At 55.2% G+C, this 15808-nt stretch overlaps 2 protein-coding genes across 2 annotated transcripts; both read left to right on the plus strand.

The window, feature by feature from the left end:
- The first annotated feature begins 5190 nt into the window (after window positions 1-5190).
- Window positions 5191-6786, plus strand: SST (somatostatin). The gene is made up of 2 exons (XM_082766916.1): window positions 5191-5384; window positions 6280-6786. Exons 1-2 carry the CDS (start codon window positions 5247-5249, stop codon window positions 6490-6492), a joined length of 351 nt encoding a protein of 116 aa, XP_082623042.1. The 5' UTR covers window positions 5191-5246; the 3' UTR covers window positions 6493-6786.
- A 5021-nt stretch (window positions 6787-11807) lies between these two features.
- LOC309881365 (cytoskeleton-associated protein 5-like) lies at window positions 11808-15458 on the plus strand (the record flags this gene model as incomplete). The annotated part of the gene is made up of 1 exon (XM_082767232.1): window positions 11808-15458. One exon carries the CDS (start codon window positions 11808-11810, stop codon window positions 15456-15458), a length of 3651 nt encoding a protein of 1216 aa, XP_082623358.1.
- Window positions 15459-15808: the final 350 nt, after the last annotated feature.

Genomic DNA, 15808 nt, shown 5'->3' on the forward strand with positions numbered 1-15808 from the left:
GGGCGCTGACCTCCTCCAGGAAGCGGCTGGCCCACAGCACCTGGCTTCCAGCCCCGCAGCCTGCTGCCCCTGCTTTTGGTCCATATCCAGGGGCTGAAGCCATGGGGGGAGAACTGATTCTCAGGAAGCTTGTTTAGCTCCAGAGAAAGGGCTCTGTGCAAGCACGCAGCAGCAGCGTGTCCACAACTGGCTGCAGAAAACCAGGCTCAAAGCTGTTTGCACAGCACCATCTGTACCGGAGCAGGGCCCCGGCTCCTCGTGACCTGGGTGGGCTCAGGGTCTGCAGCTCATCTTTGGGTTTCCTTCACTTAATCCCTGGCCAGTTTGGGAGGCAGGGCTGGAGGGAGGTGATTCACAGAGGAGGACTTTGAAACGCCAGCGTGAAGGGGAGGTCCTGGCTGTGAGCGGTGAGGAGGAGCTGCAGAGAGGATGCGCCATGGGGCACAGGGTGCTGAGAAAAGCAGGGCATGGAAGGGAAATGGCAAGATGGGGGCAAGCCAGAGTGCAGGGCACTCCTCATTTCCCAGTGCCCAGGGTCTGCCAGCAGGTGAAGACATCCCCATAAGAGCAAGAGCTGAGCAGCCTCTGCCTCCTCCTGCAGCCAGCCTTGGCCAGCAGCAGGACCTCAGCCCCACAACCTCTCTCCAAGTGCTACCCCTATTTGACAAATATTAGGTTTCTCCCCTCTCTGTTGCGATCTGACTGCCTTTGAGGCCACTACCTCTCAGGTCACTTCAGCTGGCACTTTTTGGAAGCTGCTGGGCCGTGCCAATAGCCCCCACTTCGCCCAGAGGAGCAGGCTGCGTATCCGCGCCCCCATTGAGCCGCTCGGCTGCGTTTGCAAAATAAATACTGTACTTTCCTGGATCATGGCTGCGTTTCCTCCCTGGGACAGATTTTGTGTGTTTGTTCTTTTTTATAGCGATGATGTCACGGCTTTTCCAGGCAGCTCGGCCAAAGCGATCACAATCTCTGTCCCTCTCTGTCCACGGGGCAGAGGTCTGCAGGCAGCTGGCACGGCCAGCCTGTGCCGGTGAGCTTTGCTCCATGTGGGCCGTGTTGGTAGAGGCGAGGGAGCAGTCAGACAGCTCTGCATGGCGTGTTTTAGGGCTGCCAAGCCCACAAAGGGTGACCTGGTACTGCCTGTCCGTGTCGGTGCCGCTGGGTTAGTTGGAAATCCAGCTCCAGACAGGGGGGTTGGTGCCTCCCAGCCTCAGAAGGGCAGGCACCAGCGAACTGACAAGCTGGCCGCTTTCCAGGAAGGTTCCCAGAATATGTTGGAGCAGCTCCTTTGATATCCATCTCCCCCTCCTCCCACATGAAGGCAAGCCCTAAACATTGGGATGTGGTCGCGTTTCCCTTCAGATTTCTTCAGCACCGAAAAACATTTCCCACGCTGCCGACACCTGCCTCATTTCACTTCCCAGCACAGGCTGTGGGGCAACCCTGCAGAGAAATGGGGCTTCGAGTTTCTTCGGGCCAAGCACTTTTGGGGTCTCCAGCAGCGATGCAGCAAGGTGCTGGGGCTCAGCCGGTGCTGCGCTCACCCATTTATCCCCTGGTCCTCGGGTTGGTGCTGAAAAACTCGTGCTGACACTGAAGCACGGAAGGTTTAAATGCAGGCACGGCAGTCAGCTCTTTCCAAAATGTGGAAATGTGCACAGCCGGGCCCTGCGCACCATCGCTGCTGGCAGCCCCGCAGCCTGCGCCCAGCACCGGGGGGGCCCCGCTGCCTTCTGCGGCGTGCCCACGAGAGGGCGGGCGAGGATGGAGATTGGGAAGGATCCCGGCAATAACCGAGCCGCAGGAATAAATGAATAGAGATGAGAATTAAAAATAAATATAATAAATTAATTAAATAAATAAAACCCCTATTTTATTAACCAGAGCCTCTGTTATTTCATATTTGCATGTGCTCACCCATCACCTGTATCCATCATCTCTTGCCTTGTGCTGATCATTGAGGAATAAATAATAATCCGGGCAACTGGGAGACTCCAGTTCTTATGGATTTGCACCCAAATCTTGCTACAGAAACTGCTTTTTATCCAGATACCTCTCAGCACAAGCACCCCCCAGCCCTCTCAGCCTACCTTCGTGGTGAGTGTGGCCCTTCCCGGGCTAAAAGCCACGAGCTCTGCGTGACACCCGCAGCAAGGGAATTGCAGTCAGTGCACAGGGACATGACCTAGCAGACTGTGGCCTGGAGACCATCACCATATCTGTCAGAAATAGTGTGCACAGGCAAGCAATAAAACGTGATCACAGTTCTTACTTGTGCCCAGGCACAGAGGCATTTTATCTCAACTCTACTACTTTAAGGCTCTTTTTTTTTTTTTTTCCATGAGAAGGAGTAAGAGAATTTCTTGACCTCACATGTTGCCCATCCCTGTGGGAAGCAGAAGGCAGCCCACCACTTGCTGAGCTGGGTCTGTCCCCAGCACCCTGCAAAGGGCTGTTACAAGCCCATATGGCATCCTGACACCACTGCCCCCTGCACAGCCCATCCCAGGGACACACAGCACCAGCTGGAAGGAGTTTCTCCCCTTTATTTAGCTCTCGTTTCTCATTAACTCCCAGGCACAGCTGATTATTCTTATTCACTCATTTGCATCTATAAAGCATATATGCTTTTCCAGAGGAATTTTATGATGAGGAATTTCAGAGCCCTGGCTCCTGGATCACAGCTTGGCACTACACCAAGGCTGAGTGCTGCAATATAATATATATATATATTTTTTTTTTTTTCCTTGCTGTCAAGGTAGTGATATGTGGCAAGGTTTTTCTGCTCATGGAAAAGGAGCTGAGAGAGCCTGAGAAGCATCTTGTAGGCAGCAGCTGGGGTGAGGAGGTGCGAGGAGAGCTGGTCCTGCAGGCACGGTGACAGCAGAGGGCACGCTTTGCTGGCGCAGCGCTGAGCACTGTGCACACAGTCCGGGCACTGCTGGACTGCTCTGGATTCGTGGAGCAAGCTGGAGGAGAGCTGGGGGTAAGGAAGCAGTCCCAGGAATTCAATGCAACCCAGTCGTCTGCAAAGCCACATGCCCTGCAGCGCTGCGGCACAGAGGAAGGAACAGAATCGCCCTCGCCACAGCCGAGCGGACGGATGATGGATTTATCTGACTAGGGAACGAGGGGAAAAAAAATCTGAGCACAGTAATCCCCCGGAGGAGCCGTGGGAGGGGGAAGTGGTGAATGGATCTGCACCTTGCTTGCCCCTCCGTGCCTGTGCCAGCATCCTGAGGATGTCTGACGGTCTGCCCTGCGCTGGGGGCATGGCAGGAGACGCCACAAAGAGGCAGGGGGCAGGTGGATCCCCCCTTCTCCACTCCCTCTCTGCTGGTTTCCTTCAGGTCAGCACAAGAGGGTTTTCAGAACCAAAGCACATATTTTCATCTTCGATTAAATTGTATTTTTCTTTTAGGCATTATTTGAAATGGAATCCCAAAAGTTTTTGGCTGGAGAACATCAGAGTGATCCCCCCAAATTCTGCCTGAGGGAACCAAGATTATTTTGGTCCTTTCAATATTTTATCCAGAGCAAGGTTCAGATCTAATAGGAACTCAATTTTACTCCATTAAAACAGTCAAGTTCCCACTGGTGCCCTGGCACTGGTCCTGCCTCCACCCAACCTCAGCTGAATCCCATGAGGGGATAAAGGACCAGGGTGGGCGTCAGAGCCTTCCTGAGGCTGTTCTGGTGCCAAGTCATCTCCTGGTGGGGCACAGGACCAGAAAAAGCAAAAAAGCACTGCCCTGCTTTTGTCAGGTAGGTGTCTAAAGCTCAGTGGGACAAATTCAAGATGCTTCCATGCAGTAATGTTTCTCCTACTGTCAGAGGACACCCCTATAATTCCTCCAGCATCCCCAGGCAGGGGCACAGGTCTCACCCCCAGTGCTGGAGAATGAAGGAGCCTGAGCCAACCTCGTCTTCCAAATCTTGTCCCCCTCTGGCTGGCAGAGCCACAGCATGCACTGACACCACGAAAACCTGGATCCTCAATGGGACTGAGGGTGCTCCTCTTGGGTCCAAATCAACCCCGTTGCACTCATTTGCAGCGTGATTTGGGGAGGAGGCAGAGGATGAATGTAAAGTGGCTGCAGGTATATCCATAGAGAAAGGGGTGCATCGTGCAGGGAGGGCAGCGCCTGCTCAGCCCAGAGGTCTGCCCGGTTGGGAGCCAGCACCCAGCACCAATTCCCCTTGCTGGGCTGTAAAGTGGAGCAGGAACACCTCGGTACACTCTCCTCACTCCTAGTCCAGCCTCAGCAAGGCAGTCTGTGAGTGTGCTGGGTGGGTGTTAATTACACATGAAATGAAAGAGTCCTTCTGGAGATTTCTGGAGACCTCTGAGCAGCAGCAGCCTTGTTCCCACAAGCCTTTGACTTCTCCCAGCTGGGAATGGGAGGAGAGGGCCCCCGACACCACACAGTGGGGTGGTAGCAGAGCCCCAATCTCTGCTCCTGCTGCTGGCAGAGGGCTGGGGAGTCCCCTGGTGTGGAAGGATCCGTCTGTGTGGGCACCAGCCAGCCGTGGGGACAGGCTGGGGGAGATGGGGAGACTGGTTATCCCAATGATGGGCACATCCCCCATGGGACCAACATCATTGAACCCAGGACCGGGGGGACACGCACGACACCAAGACACCGGCTGGTCCCCACTTTGCCCAGCTGCAGAGATGCTGCAGAGCTGGGGAGGCACAAATTGCCCCCGGGGACAGCTCAGCACCCCCTGTTCCCTGCTGCTAAGCCGCTTTTTGGGGGAAGGTTTGCATTTTCCCCCATTCTGAAGCCTTTCCTTACCCGACGGGGCGGGCAGCCCCGCTGGGGCGCACAGCCGGGGGGTTCCCCACCGCCCCCCGGGGGGATGCTGGAGGCTCGGAGAGGGGAGAGCAGACGAGCAACGTCGAGGACCCAGACAGACGGCGGTTTGGGGAGAAAAGGAGGCGGGGGGCAGCCGGAAAGCACCGAGGAGGGGAGTACAAAGTGGGGGGAGCGCCGTGGGCGCCTGGCCAGCCCCGGGCAGAGCGGAGCATCCCCGGCCGCGGCTCCCCCCCCCCTCCCCAAGCCCGGGCAGGGACCCACCCCCGGCGGCGTGGGGCGAGGGGGGCGCCCCCGCCTTGACGTCAGGAGAAGGGTTTATAAAGGCGGCGGGAGGCGAGGAGATCCCCAACGCCGGAGCCGAGCCGCAGCGGAGCCGCCAGCGCTTCCCCGCCGCCTCCTGCCCGCGCCCGCCCCGCCGGCGAGATGCTGTCGTGCCGCCTCCACTGCGCCCTGGCCCTGCTCTCCATCGCCCTGGCCCTCGGCACCGTCTCGGCCGCCCCCTCGGACCCGCGGCTCCGGCAGTTCCTGCAGAAATCCCTGGCTGCCGCCGCCGGGAAGCAGGTGAGAGCCCCCCCCCGACGGGGCGGGCACCCCGCTGGAGACCCCGACAGCCCCGCTGCGCAGCCCCGCTTCTCCTCCTGCTTCCCCTCCCCTGCTCCCCTCCATCCCCCCTGGCAGACCCCCTGCTTTCCCCTCCGCAGACCCCTCCGCTTCCCTGCTGCGCACCCCGGTACCCTCAGTGTGTTCCTCCCGTTCCTCACCAAACCTCCCCGATGTCCCTGCTCCAGACCCCAGGCCGCTTGCTGCAGCCCCCGGTTCCCCGACAGACCCCTGGTTCCCCACCAGAGATGGGCCGTGGTGGCTGGATGGCTGGGGGCAGGATGGGGAGACCCCCCCAGCCCAGTCTGCTGGGGGACGAGGAGCGGCTGCTGCCCGCACAGAGGGCACAGCCCCTGGAGAAGCTCCCCGAGGCTTCTCCAGGGTGCAGAACCAAGGCAGCTGCCTCGATGCAGCAGGAAGGTGTCTTCTGCCATGCAAGGGGGCATCCAGGGCTTGGAGGGAGGAGAGGAAAGATCCCCCAGTGAGAGGGTGCCCCAGCTCAGCTGCTTTCCCAAAAACCTGCCCCGTGCTGCTTCAGCAGCATCCTTAGCATCCTCTCTGAGTTCATCTGGGAGGGATGGGGTGGCAGGGAGATGCTCGGGTGAGCTCCTTCCCTGCCCAGTGATCCTTTCAGCCCACCAGGTAGATGTCGGTGCTCTCCTGCTCTGCTTTATTTTGTAGCCACGGCTGCTTCGGGGCAGCTGCTGGTTGGGCTGAGCTGCTGGGGAGATGCAGCTCCCCGTCTCCTGAGGAGCTGTGCCGCTGTCCTGGGCGCAGAGCAAGGGCACAGAGCGAGCCCCAGGTAGCCAAAAAGTAATCGTGCTTTCTCTCCCTCTTTTTCTCCCTTCTCCCCAAGGAACTGGCCAAGTACTTTTTGGCAGAACTGCTCTCAGAGCCCAGCCAGACAGAAAATGAAGCCCTGGAGTCTGAGGACTTGTCCCGAGGGGCCGAGCAGGACGAAGTGAGACTGGAGCTGGAGCGCTCGGCTAACTCAAACCCCGCTCTGGCGCCCCGGGAACGCAAAGCGGGCTGCAAGAACTTCTTCTGGAAAACTTTCACATCCTGTTAGCTTTTGACACCCACCTCTCCTCCCCATCCATCCCTGCCTTCCTCCTAGCCCCCCGCCCCGAGCAGAACCTTCACCACACGAGGCGAAGACTGTAAATACACGGTTATGGTGAAATGAAACACACGAGGAAAATCTGAGTTCAATTTCAAGTTGTTTTAATAAAACTTTCTGTTCCAATTGTACACGATTTGCTTGAGTTGTGATTTCTGACTAGTTCCTTAATGACATGCACTCTGCGGCTCTTTCAGATGTACTATTTTTAATCCTTTGTTGCAATAAAGTTTATGTTTCAAACAGTGATGCTGGGACTCACTGGTCACTGAGGAAACCTAATTCACCTCTCTCAACCTGCTTGTCTTGGAAACGCTGCCCGTCTCGGGGCAAATGGCAGCACAGCCCCCACATGCACATATATAACACAATTTCTTTACGTAAAATTTTTTGCTGTTGTCTTTCTAAGGGACCTAGGGACACTGCAGTATTTTAGACATCAAATCCCTGTAATTGGGATTGAGTCAAATCCACAGCACCGGCAATTCAGTCGGGCTAGAGGATTTGCACCCTGTTCCAGTGTCACTGCTGGAAATCACAGCTGTGTGTTGGAAGCTGTGGGTATCAAAAAAGAGGCTCACAGTGCTGCTTCACCCCCAATGTGCCTTTTTTCTTTTCTCTCACAAACACCAAAACATTTTCTTACCTGGTGTATTTTCTCCCTTGCAACATCCCCAGCAAACACCGCTTCTGAAATCCCTTCAGAAACTTCTTCTTTGTTCCACTGTGCAGGGGGGTTGCATCCCTGTAAAGGCAAGGTGCTAGCCCCACGCCATCAGCATCTTTCTACCTAGTAAACCCGCTACAGCAGCTTTTCTACCCACTACATCATCATTAACGACAATATTAAAAGTGTCAGCTGGGTAGGAGATGGCACCGAGAAAAAGAAACACTTTCCTCAATGGAAGATAAATTCGTCGTGCTTTTCCAGAGCCTCTTCCCCTCCCAGCCGTGCTGCTTTCTGTCGTGCAGTCATGGGTGAGCTGGAGGTGTGGGGCACAAATGTCACTTTGATCAGAAATTCATCATTCGGGAGTAAAGGTAGGAAATATTTTGCAGACATCGTCTCTGAAGGTGAGAACTGGGGTTGCTGTTCTTTGTGGCTGGTGCAGCTGAGCTGGGTGCAACATTAACTCACCCCTGGGAGGGAGCAAAGGGGCAGCCCTGGGGGAGCCTCCTGGAAGTGCTGTGGGAATTGCAAGCAACGTAGATCATTTTGCTGCCCTGAAAGCAGATAGGGTGAGAATAGGACCCCTTTTGAAAGTGTAGATGCAGACCAAGGGGAAAGCACCAGTCCTATATCACGTCTGATTCCTCTGCTGCTGGATGTCCTCTAAGGAACGCATTCTAGGGGACTCAGCAAAGCTGAGATCTCCCCACCCCTGTCCCTTTGCTCCTCTCCTGACTGAGGATCCAGTCAGCTTTCAAAAAGCATCCAATTCTTCAGTGCCGAGACAGCTGTAAGACAACAGCTATAGGAACAGAGAGGGGGGTGGAGGTGCCGGGGGCTCGAATATTCTTATGCACCGGGTCCATCCTTCACGGGCTATAAATAGAGCGCTCCTCGCCTGAGGTTTTTCCTCTTGGCCACTATGCTCAGGCAGTTCTTTTGAAGGGAGTTGTTTAATCCTGCCAACTGCAGGAGTGAAACCCATCACACGCAGGGATATGGATGATCCACGGGCACAGGCAGGAACCAAGACGAAGTGATTCACATGCTACACCAGCCCGGCACGGCGGCGCGGCTGGCGGCACGGCGCGGCGGCTTCTGCGCGGCTTAATGAAGATGTACTGGTGGAGGCAAGTGTGAGTCCCCTCTGCTCAGAGGCAGACAGACAAACCTGCTCCTTCAGGCAGCTCAGAAGCTCCTGGAGGCTGGGGAGGTGGCTCCCAGGGCATCAAACACAGCAGCATCACATGTAATAGCACCACAGCAGCACCTGCAATCCCAGGGACTGGGAGCCGTGCAAACACGATGCCAGAGATGGACTTGCCCTGCTGAGCTACAGAGGCTACAAAGACAAAGAAAGATTTATTGCTTCTCTTAGATAGGTGGGAACTATGGGCTAAAGGGATTAAATGGCTGGATGTAATCCCTGCCCATGCAGCCACAGCACAGCATACTGGCCTGGGAAGACTCGTACCGGGCTGGATGTGGATGTGGGGTGAGAGCACACGGTGCAGTCAGCTCCACGGGCCTGAGCTGCCAAAGGGGAAAAGAGAGGCTTTGAGAGAGGTTTTCCAGTGAGGTTCTCGGCAGCTCAGAGCCGAGGCTCCGTGGAGGAGCAGCCCCTGCATCATCTTGGGGCAGCCTGGGGGCTGTGATGATCCCCGCTGGCTGATTCACCTCTCCTCGTGCACTCAGTGGCACGGGCAGACCCAGAGCAATCCCCACGCCAGCATGTACCTTCAGCTGGTGATTCATGAGGCACTGCAGGGAAATGTCCACGAGGAGCCATGTAAAAGGGCTTGAAACTGCTGTCCAAAGGATTGCTTTTATTGAAAACCAGAAAAGATTGTATGAGGCCTGAGAGCACAGATGCCCCCATGGGAAGCCAGCGATGAGCTGCTCATCCATCCCCAGCAGCAACCTCTCCAAGTAACGATGCCAGGAAGGGCCATTGGCTCTAGCAAGCAGGCCAGGATCTTCGTTATTTGAGGCCCAAATTGTTAGAAAGGCCAAGTCTTCCTTGGCCCAGAGGGCTTGTTGGTGACAGATAGCTCGAAGCAATCCTAGCTGTGGTGCATGAGGAATGCTTCTGGGATCCTGACTTCATAGCCTGGGGCCGCTCTGGCATCAGCTTGCTCTTTTTGGCTCTGTAGAAATTATAAAGAGCCCAGACCCCTGGGCACAACTGTCCTTCACCCAGAACAGCCTGTAAGATGTTCCATGGTAGTTTTGCATTTTATCTGCCCCTGTAGCTCCCAGCAAGCGTCAGGGCAGACTCATCATTGCTCTGATCTGTGGGCACTGGAAGCATCCCCTATTCCCAGGCTCTTGCTCTCACCGTGGGAATCTTTTTCCCCTCCATCCTGACAAAATCCCAGCACCTCTGGGGAGCACTGGAGCAGCCCCCAGCCCCTGGGTGGGTCAGCACCAGGCAGCTGGAAAGAAGCATTTGCTGCTGTAACCGAGCCCTAATGCGCTGAAAACAAAGCAGCAGGATGCTTATTGACCAGGGTGAGAAACTATACCTAGGCAATAAAAGTTATTATGATAAAGGAACAGGCTGTACTCTCTCTCCTCTGAACACCTTCTGACTTTTTGACAGCTTCTCACCAGAATAATGCAGTAAAATTCACTTACACTGAGCTTTTTTCTTCCTCCTTTGTTTTATTAGTGAATTATTTGTCGCTTTTGTTAGCACCTAATAGCATACCCAGAAGAGTTTTTTGGCCAGATGCTGTGAGTGCCTCAGCAGTCTGGATCCCAGTCCTGGGAGACTTATCCTGCAAATGCCTGGCAGAACCCCCAAAATTAACAAGCTCTCTAAAAATATCTCCAAGTGCAGTTTTTCTCATATGTACAGTACACATGGCAGTTTGTGCCATGACCTGATATTTCCAGCATCATCCAGCAAAGAAACCCACCTGGGTGGAACCAAAACCCACTCAATTAACAAAACGAGGCTTCACAAAGGTCCACGGTATTTCTTATAGAGAGATGCCCTGAGAAAGCATGAAATGATGCGCTCAGAGCCAGGCTTTGCTCACTGCTGGGGCAAAGGGAGAGGGACTTGGTTCTGCTCACCACCCAGAGCATCGCTGCTGCTGCTCCCTGCTGCCTTCATCCCGATCCCTCGCAGCTGCAGGCAGGCTGCCGTGCTCTGCTAGTGGGAGGAAATGCTCCAGCCTCCAGCCCCGACAAAGCTGGCCCCAGAGGGATGCTGCCAGCCCTCCCGTGTCTGTCCCTCAGCACTTGTTAGGCTCTGTTCCCCCAGCACGGAGCAGAGTTGGTGAATCCCTCCCAAGTATTTGCTCCCTTGCGCAGCTCTGGGTTTTGCCTTCAAGGAAAATCTGTCCCTCCAGCTGGAGGCTTAGGGAAGAAAAGGATCCTCCTAGAAATCAGCTGTTGCATTTGCAAGGCTTTTTGGGGAAACCTCGCTGCCACATTTTTCCTTCCCTATTTTACTTCTAGTGCTCGTTGTGGTGTGTGATCCTTCCCGGAGGCCCCAACACGGGACTTCTGTCCCTGCTGCTCTGCTCCCCACACCAGCCTCTTCCCCAGGGGTTGCAATGTTGGGGGACCCCCTGAGGAGCACCAGCCCACGAGTGGGGTGCACTGCAGCCAGCAGAGAGAGCCAAAGAGCACGGATTGTCCTGTTTGTGGTCTGTGCATCCCTGTCCGTGAGGGCAGATGCTCTGCACAGGTCTCCTCTGCACCAGGAGCTGTCCGAGCAGTGGAGCTGGATGCAGGGCTCCTGCAAAAAAAGGAGCTTTCCCTGTAGGATTCTCACCTCCCTGTGAGGACGCAGGCAGTGCTGCTGCACTGCCAGAGATTTTTGCCCACGGCTGAGGGCCTGTTTTTCATTTCTACAGGGCATTTCTCATGCAAAAGGTGTCAACTTGTAACAGGCTGGAAGAAAGTTAAATAGCATAAAAGTGAACTGTGCTATCTGCGTTTAAAAGCGGTGGGTTTTGTTCTAAAGAAAACCTTTAAAAAAATTGGCTCAGTGAAAATCTTCTCTCCCCTGGCAATTTTGTTGTTGTTCAGCATCCCAAACTACTCCTTACTCACTCAGCTGCCAGCCTCCCAGTCTCAGCAGGAGCCGTGTGGGCAGAGGGAGGAAAGGTTATGTCCAATTACAGGCTCAGGGGACCAGACGGCTGTGGTGGCACGATGCGTGGCAGTCCCTGCCTCTAGACTGCATCTTCCACAGCCCGAACAAACCACCCCTGGGGGCAACGAGGGCTGGAGGTGATGCTGTCTGTGCTGATGCCTCCTCCCAGTGGCTCGGACCCACCTGCAGGAAGAGTGGTCGCTGCTGGTGACAGAGGTGGCACTGGGACCCCACCGCAGTGCTGTGGCTCTCCGTGGGTGGCTCCGACCTCACAATGGCCAGCACTCGTGGCAGGTGGCTCGTGGGCTCCATGCACCCTGCCAGGAGGGGCCCAAAGGTGCCGCCGTAACATCTGCACCTCTCCATTGGCAAGGACACCCCGCGCCGCCCTCTTGCTCCTCGTTTAGGGTGCTTGGAAGGAAACCTGGCCGGCCCTGGAAGGACAGAGCCCAACAGCAGATGTGAAGGGTGGGCTCGAGCAAGATGTGTGAACCAGAGCTCTCGGAGGAAGAGTGCAAGGAAAAGGTGGCAGCGGTGCTTCCTGAAACCTGCATTCAGCATTTGGAAAGCAATGATTGGAAAGAACGGATTTCCAGCATAGAGACCCTGCAGAAGGCTATCAGGGAGATGAAGAAAAGCGAGATACCGTGCCAAGCCCTGGTGAGACTGCTGTCATGGGGGTGCAAGGAGACAAAGCTCCAGGTGATGCAGAAGAAACTTCACACAATCACTCTGCTAGCCCAGGAAGGGGACTTCTCCAGGACGTCTGCTCAAATTGTCCTGGAAAGTGTGGTGGAAATGGTGGGAGACGTGCTGTGCAGCACCAGTGCCCAAGGAGCCTTGACAGCTATAGCAGAGGCATGCTCATTGCCATGGACAGCACAGGCAGCTGTGGCACTGGCTTTCTCACAGAGTAATTCCAGGATCCAGACCAAAATCTTGGACTGGGTGTCAAAGGCAATCCTGGAATTTGGCTTTGCTGGCATGGAGGCCAAGACACTGATAAATACCCTGAGGATTGCTCTCGCTGCTGCTCAGCCCAGCGTGCAGAGATCGGCCATCACTTTGCTGGGGGTTATTTACCTGTACTTGGGAGACCCGCTCAGAGAGCTGATGGAGAGTGAGAAGCTGCCCCTTCTCCCCCAGATAGATGCTGAGCTGAAGAAGGTGCACGGGAAGGTCCCACCAGCTCCCAGCCGTGCCAACCCCAAACCAGGCCTGGATGATGGGACCCAGGAGGATCACAGAAGAACAGGAGCCATAGACATCAGTGACAGGATCACGCCACAGCTGCTGGCCAAGCTGCAGGAGAAGGATTGGAGCGTCCAGAAGGAGGGCCTGGAAGAGGTCACCTGCATCCTTCAGGATGCCAAACGCATCCAGCCAAACATAGGAGAGCTCCCAACAGCCCTGAGGGCTTGTCTCCATGACCCGAACCCCAGCCTGGTACAGATGGCCCTGAAGGTCCTCCAGCACCTCCCCACAGCCATGGGCTCCAACATTGCACAGCACATGAAGGACTTGGGCCTTCCCCTCATCGCTCTGCTCAGGAACAGCAAGAGCAGCACGAGAGCGGCCGCCCTGGCTGCCGTGAATGCCTGGGCTGCACAGCTCGACATATCACAGTGGCTGGGTGGGCAGGAGGTTTCAGGAGAGCTGGGAGAAGCAATGGCTTTCCAGAAGCAGGAGCTGGCACGGTGGCTGGCCGAAGAGCTGCCCACCCTGCGGTCAGCTCCCTCGGACCTGCTCCGCTGCGTGCCGCTGCTCTTCTCCTGCCTACAGGACAGCAACGGGGACGTGTTCGCAGCCTCACAGGCAGCCCTGTCCTTCTTCATCATGCACCTTGGCTTTGAGAAGATGGCTGAGGCCACCAGCGAGCTGAAGGCGGGTGCAAGGGATCACGTACTGGCGATCCTGGAGAATGCCAATGCCAGCCTGTCAGCACAACCTGCTGCTTCTGTTGAGTCACTGTCTGGGCACCCTACAGACAACGCCACTGCCACTTTGCCCTCTGTTCCAACCACACCACCTGCAACAACAGCCTTCTCTTCACAAGCCTCAGCTGAAGAGCCAGCACCCAAACCCGGCAGAGAGCAGAAGCAGGGTCCCAAGGAGCCCACACCAGGAGAGGAAGGCGTGAAAGACGTGGGTGCAGCCAAGGGGAAAGCACAGGCAAAGCCAACGCTGAAGGATGAGGACAATGCCATACCCATCTTCATTGTTGTCCCCAGGGGGAAAGAGCAAAGACTGAGGGACGAGAAAGGCAGGAAAGTGCTGCAGTGGAACTTCACTGCTCCCAACAAAAGGTACATCGAGCAGCTGAAGGCCCAGATGAGCAGCTGCGTGTCCAGGAGCTTCCAGGTGGAACTGTTCCACCCCAGCTTCCTGCACCAAATCAAAGCCTTGGCCGTGATGATCAGGCACCTGGAGACAGAGAAGGAAGGAGTCATCAGCTGCCTGGACCTGATCCTGAAATGGCTTTCCCTGCGTTTCTTTGACTCCAACACGTGGGTGCTTATCAAGAGCCTGGAGTACCTCAACCTACTGCTGACTTTGCTGATCCAAGAAAAGTACCAGCTGACGGAGAATGAGGCCCTTTCCTTCCTTCCATACCTCGTCCTGAAGATGGGGGAGCCAAGGAAAGTCATTTGTAAATTGGTGCATGCTGTCCTGAAGGGCACGTGCCTGGTGTACCCGGCTAAGAAGGTGTTCAGCTTCCTCATGGAAGGCATCAAGTTCCAGAACACCAAGCAGCAGGCAGGATGCCTGGTGGAGATGGGTCATCTGCTCGAGGTGTACGGCCTGGAAGTGTGTGAGCCCAGCCCTGGCAAAGCCTTGAAGAAGATAGCTGCCTTCATCGGAGACAAAGACAGAGCTATTCATAACGCTGCTCTAAACATCATGGTCACAGCCTGCAAAACCCATGGGGAAATTGTGCTCAGAATTGTTGGGGATCTCCCTGAAGAATATATGCGGGTGCTGGGACAAACTGCAGAGCAGGAACCTGGCAGGCCACAAGTGTGTCCGGCAAAACATCTTTGTGAAAAGCCTCAACAGGAGTCAAACACCGGCTGTGAAGACGTCTGCCAGCAGGCAGGAGGTGCACCCTCAAAGCCAGAGCCCACCAGCCCTGAAGGAGGAAATCTGAATAAGGCAGTTGAGGCTCCTCGGTCTCTGCCTCCACATACAGGACAGCACAAGTGCAGGCTGGTCTCCAGAAAATACAAGCACTTAAAACTGAGGGACATCATTCATCTAGAAACGATCCCTGAATTCCAGACCTTGCCCGCCTCCTCAGACACCGAAAACACGTGTCATAACATCACCCCTGCTATTAATTCCCTTATTTGTGGCATCAGAAATAGCGATGCTGACACCAGCATTCAGGCAGTGGAAGAAATTGAGAAGATCCTGAGGCAGAAGAACAAAGCAGAAGCCATGGCTGGGCACATTAATGAGTTCCTCGTAGCCAGCTTCCAACCATTCAAGTTGATCAAAAAGCAAAAGGAATCTGATGAGAAATGTGGGAAAGAGCAAATCATCCTGCGATGCAAAGGCGTCATCCAGGCCATGATGTTTCTCTTCCAGGAGAAGAAACTGGCTCAGGAGGCCTCGATGGAGGTGCTGAAAGATGTAATGCACAACCTCCTTACCTTAATGCTGGAATTCCTGGAGGGGGACCGAGAGGAAGATCAGAAGCTCATACAGTCCATTAATGTCCTCATGAGAAGGGTCTTAGAAAAATCTGACCAGACGAGGATCTTCTGTGCCTTGCTCAAGCTGCTCCAAGGCAGCCTGAGTGCCGACGGCAGCCCAGATAAGTTTTCTGACCTGTTGGCCAAATGTCTCTGGAGGACTACACGTCTTCTCCCACACACCATCAGCACCATCGACCTGGACCAAATCCTGCTGGATGTCAACACCCTCCTGAAGTCAATCCCAAAGGAGAAACTGAGGCAGTGCACGAACGAGCTCCCCCTGCGGACCCTGAAAACTCTGCTGCACACTTTGTGCAAGCTGAAAGGGGCGAGGATCCTGGACCACCTCACCCTGATCGAGGATGCAGCTGGCTCCGAGGTGGAAGCTTACCTCCGAAAGACGGTCAGTCCTGCTGGGCAAATAAAACAGCTGTAGGGGCAGGGGGAGAGGTCCCCTGGACAGCTGGCAGGGTTGCAAAGCACAAAACAGGCAATGCTTTAGGGAGCATCTTCCAGAATATTTGTTCCTAGGAGAGTTTGAGGGAGGGTCTGGAGGAATTGTAGGAATGTAAGAAAAAATGTTTTAAGTGAAAGTTGGAGTCTTTCACGGTAAACCTCTCCCTCTTCTTGCAGAGCTATTTGAATCAAAACCTGGCTGTCATCAGAACAGAGCAAAACACCAGAGAACATCTTCCTCCACCCCCCCTGGACAAGTCCCCAGAGGCAGAAGCAGCTCCCCTTGGATCAGCGGGGATCCCAGGAGCTGCTCATCCACCCTGCAGCCTG

The sequence above is a fragment of the Aythya marila genome, assembly GCF_965140915.1.
Source record: "Aythya marila genome assembly, chromosome: 9".
Lineage (NCBI taxonomy): Eukaryota > Metazoa > Chordata > Aves > Anseriformes > Anatidae > Aythya > Aythya marila.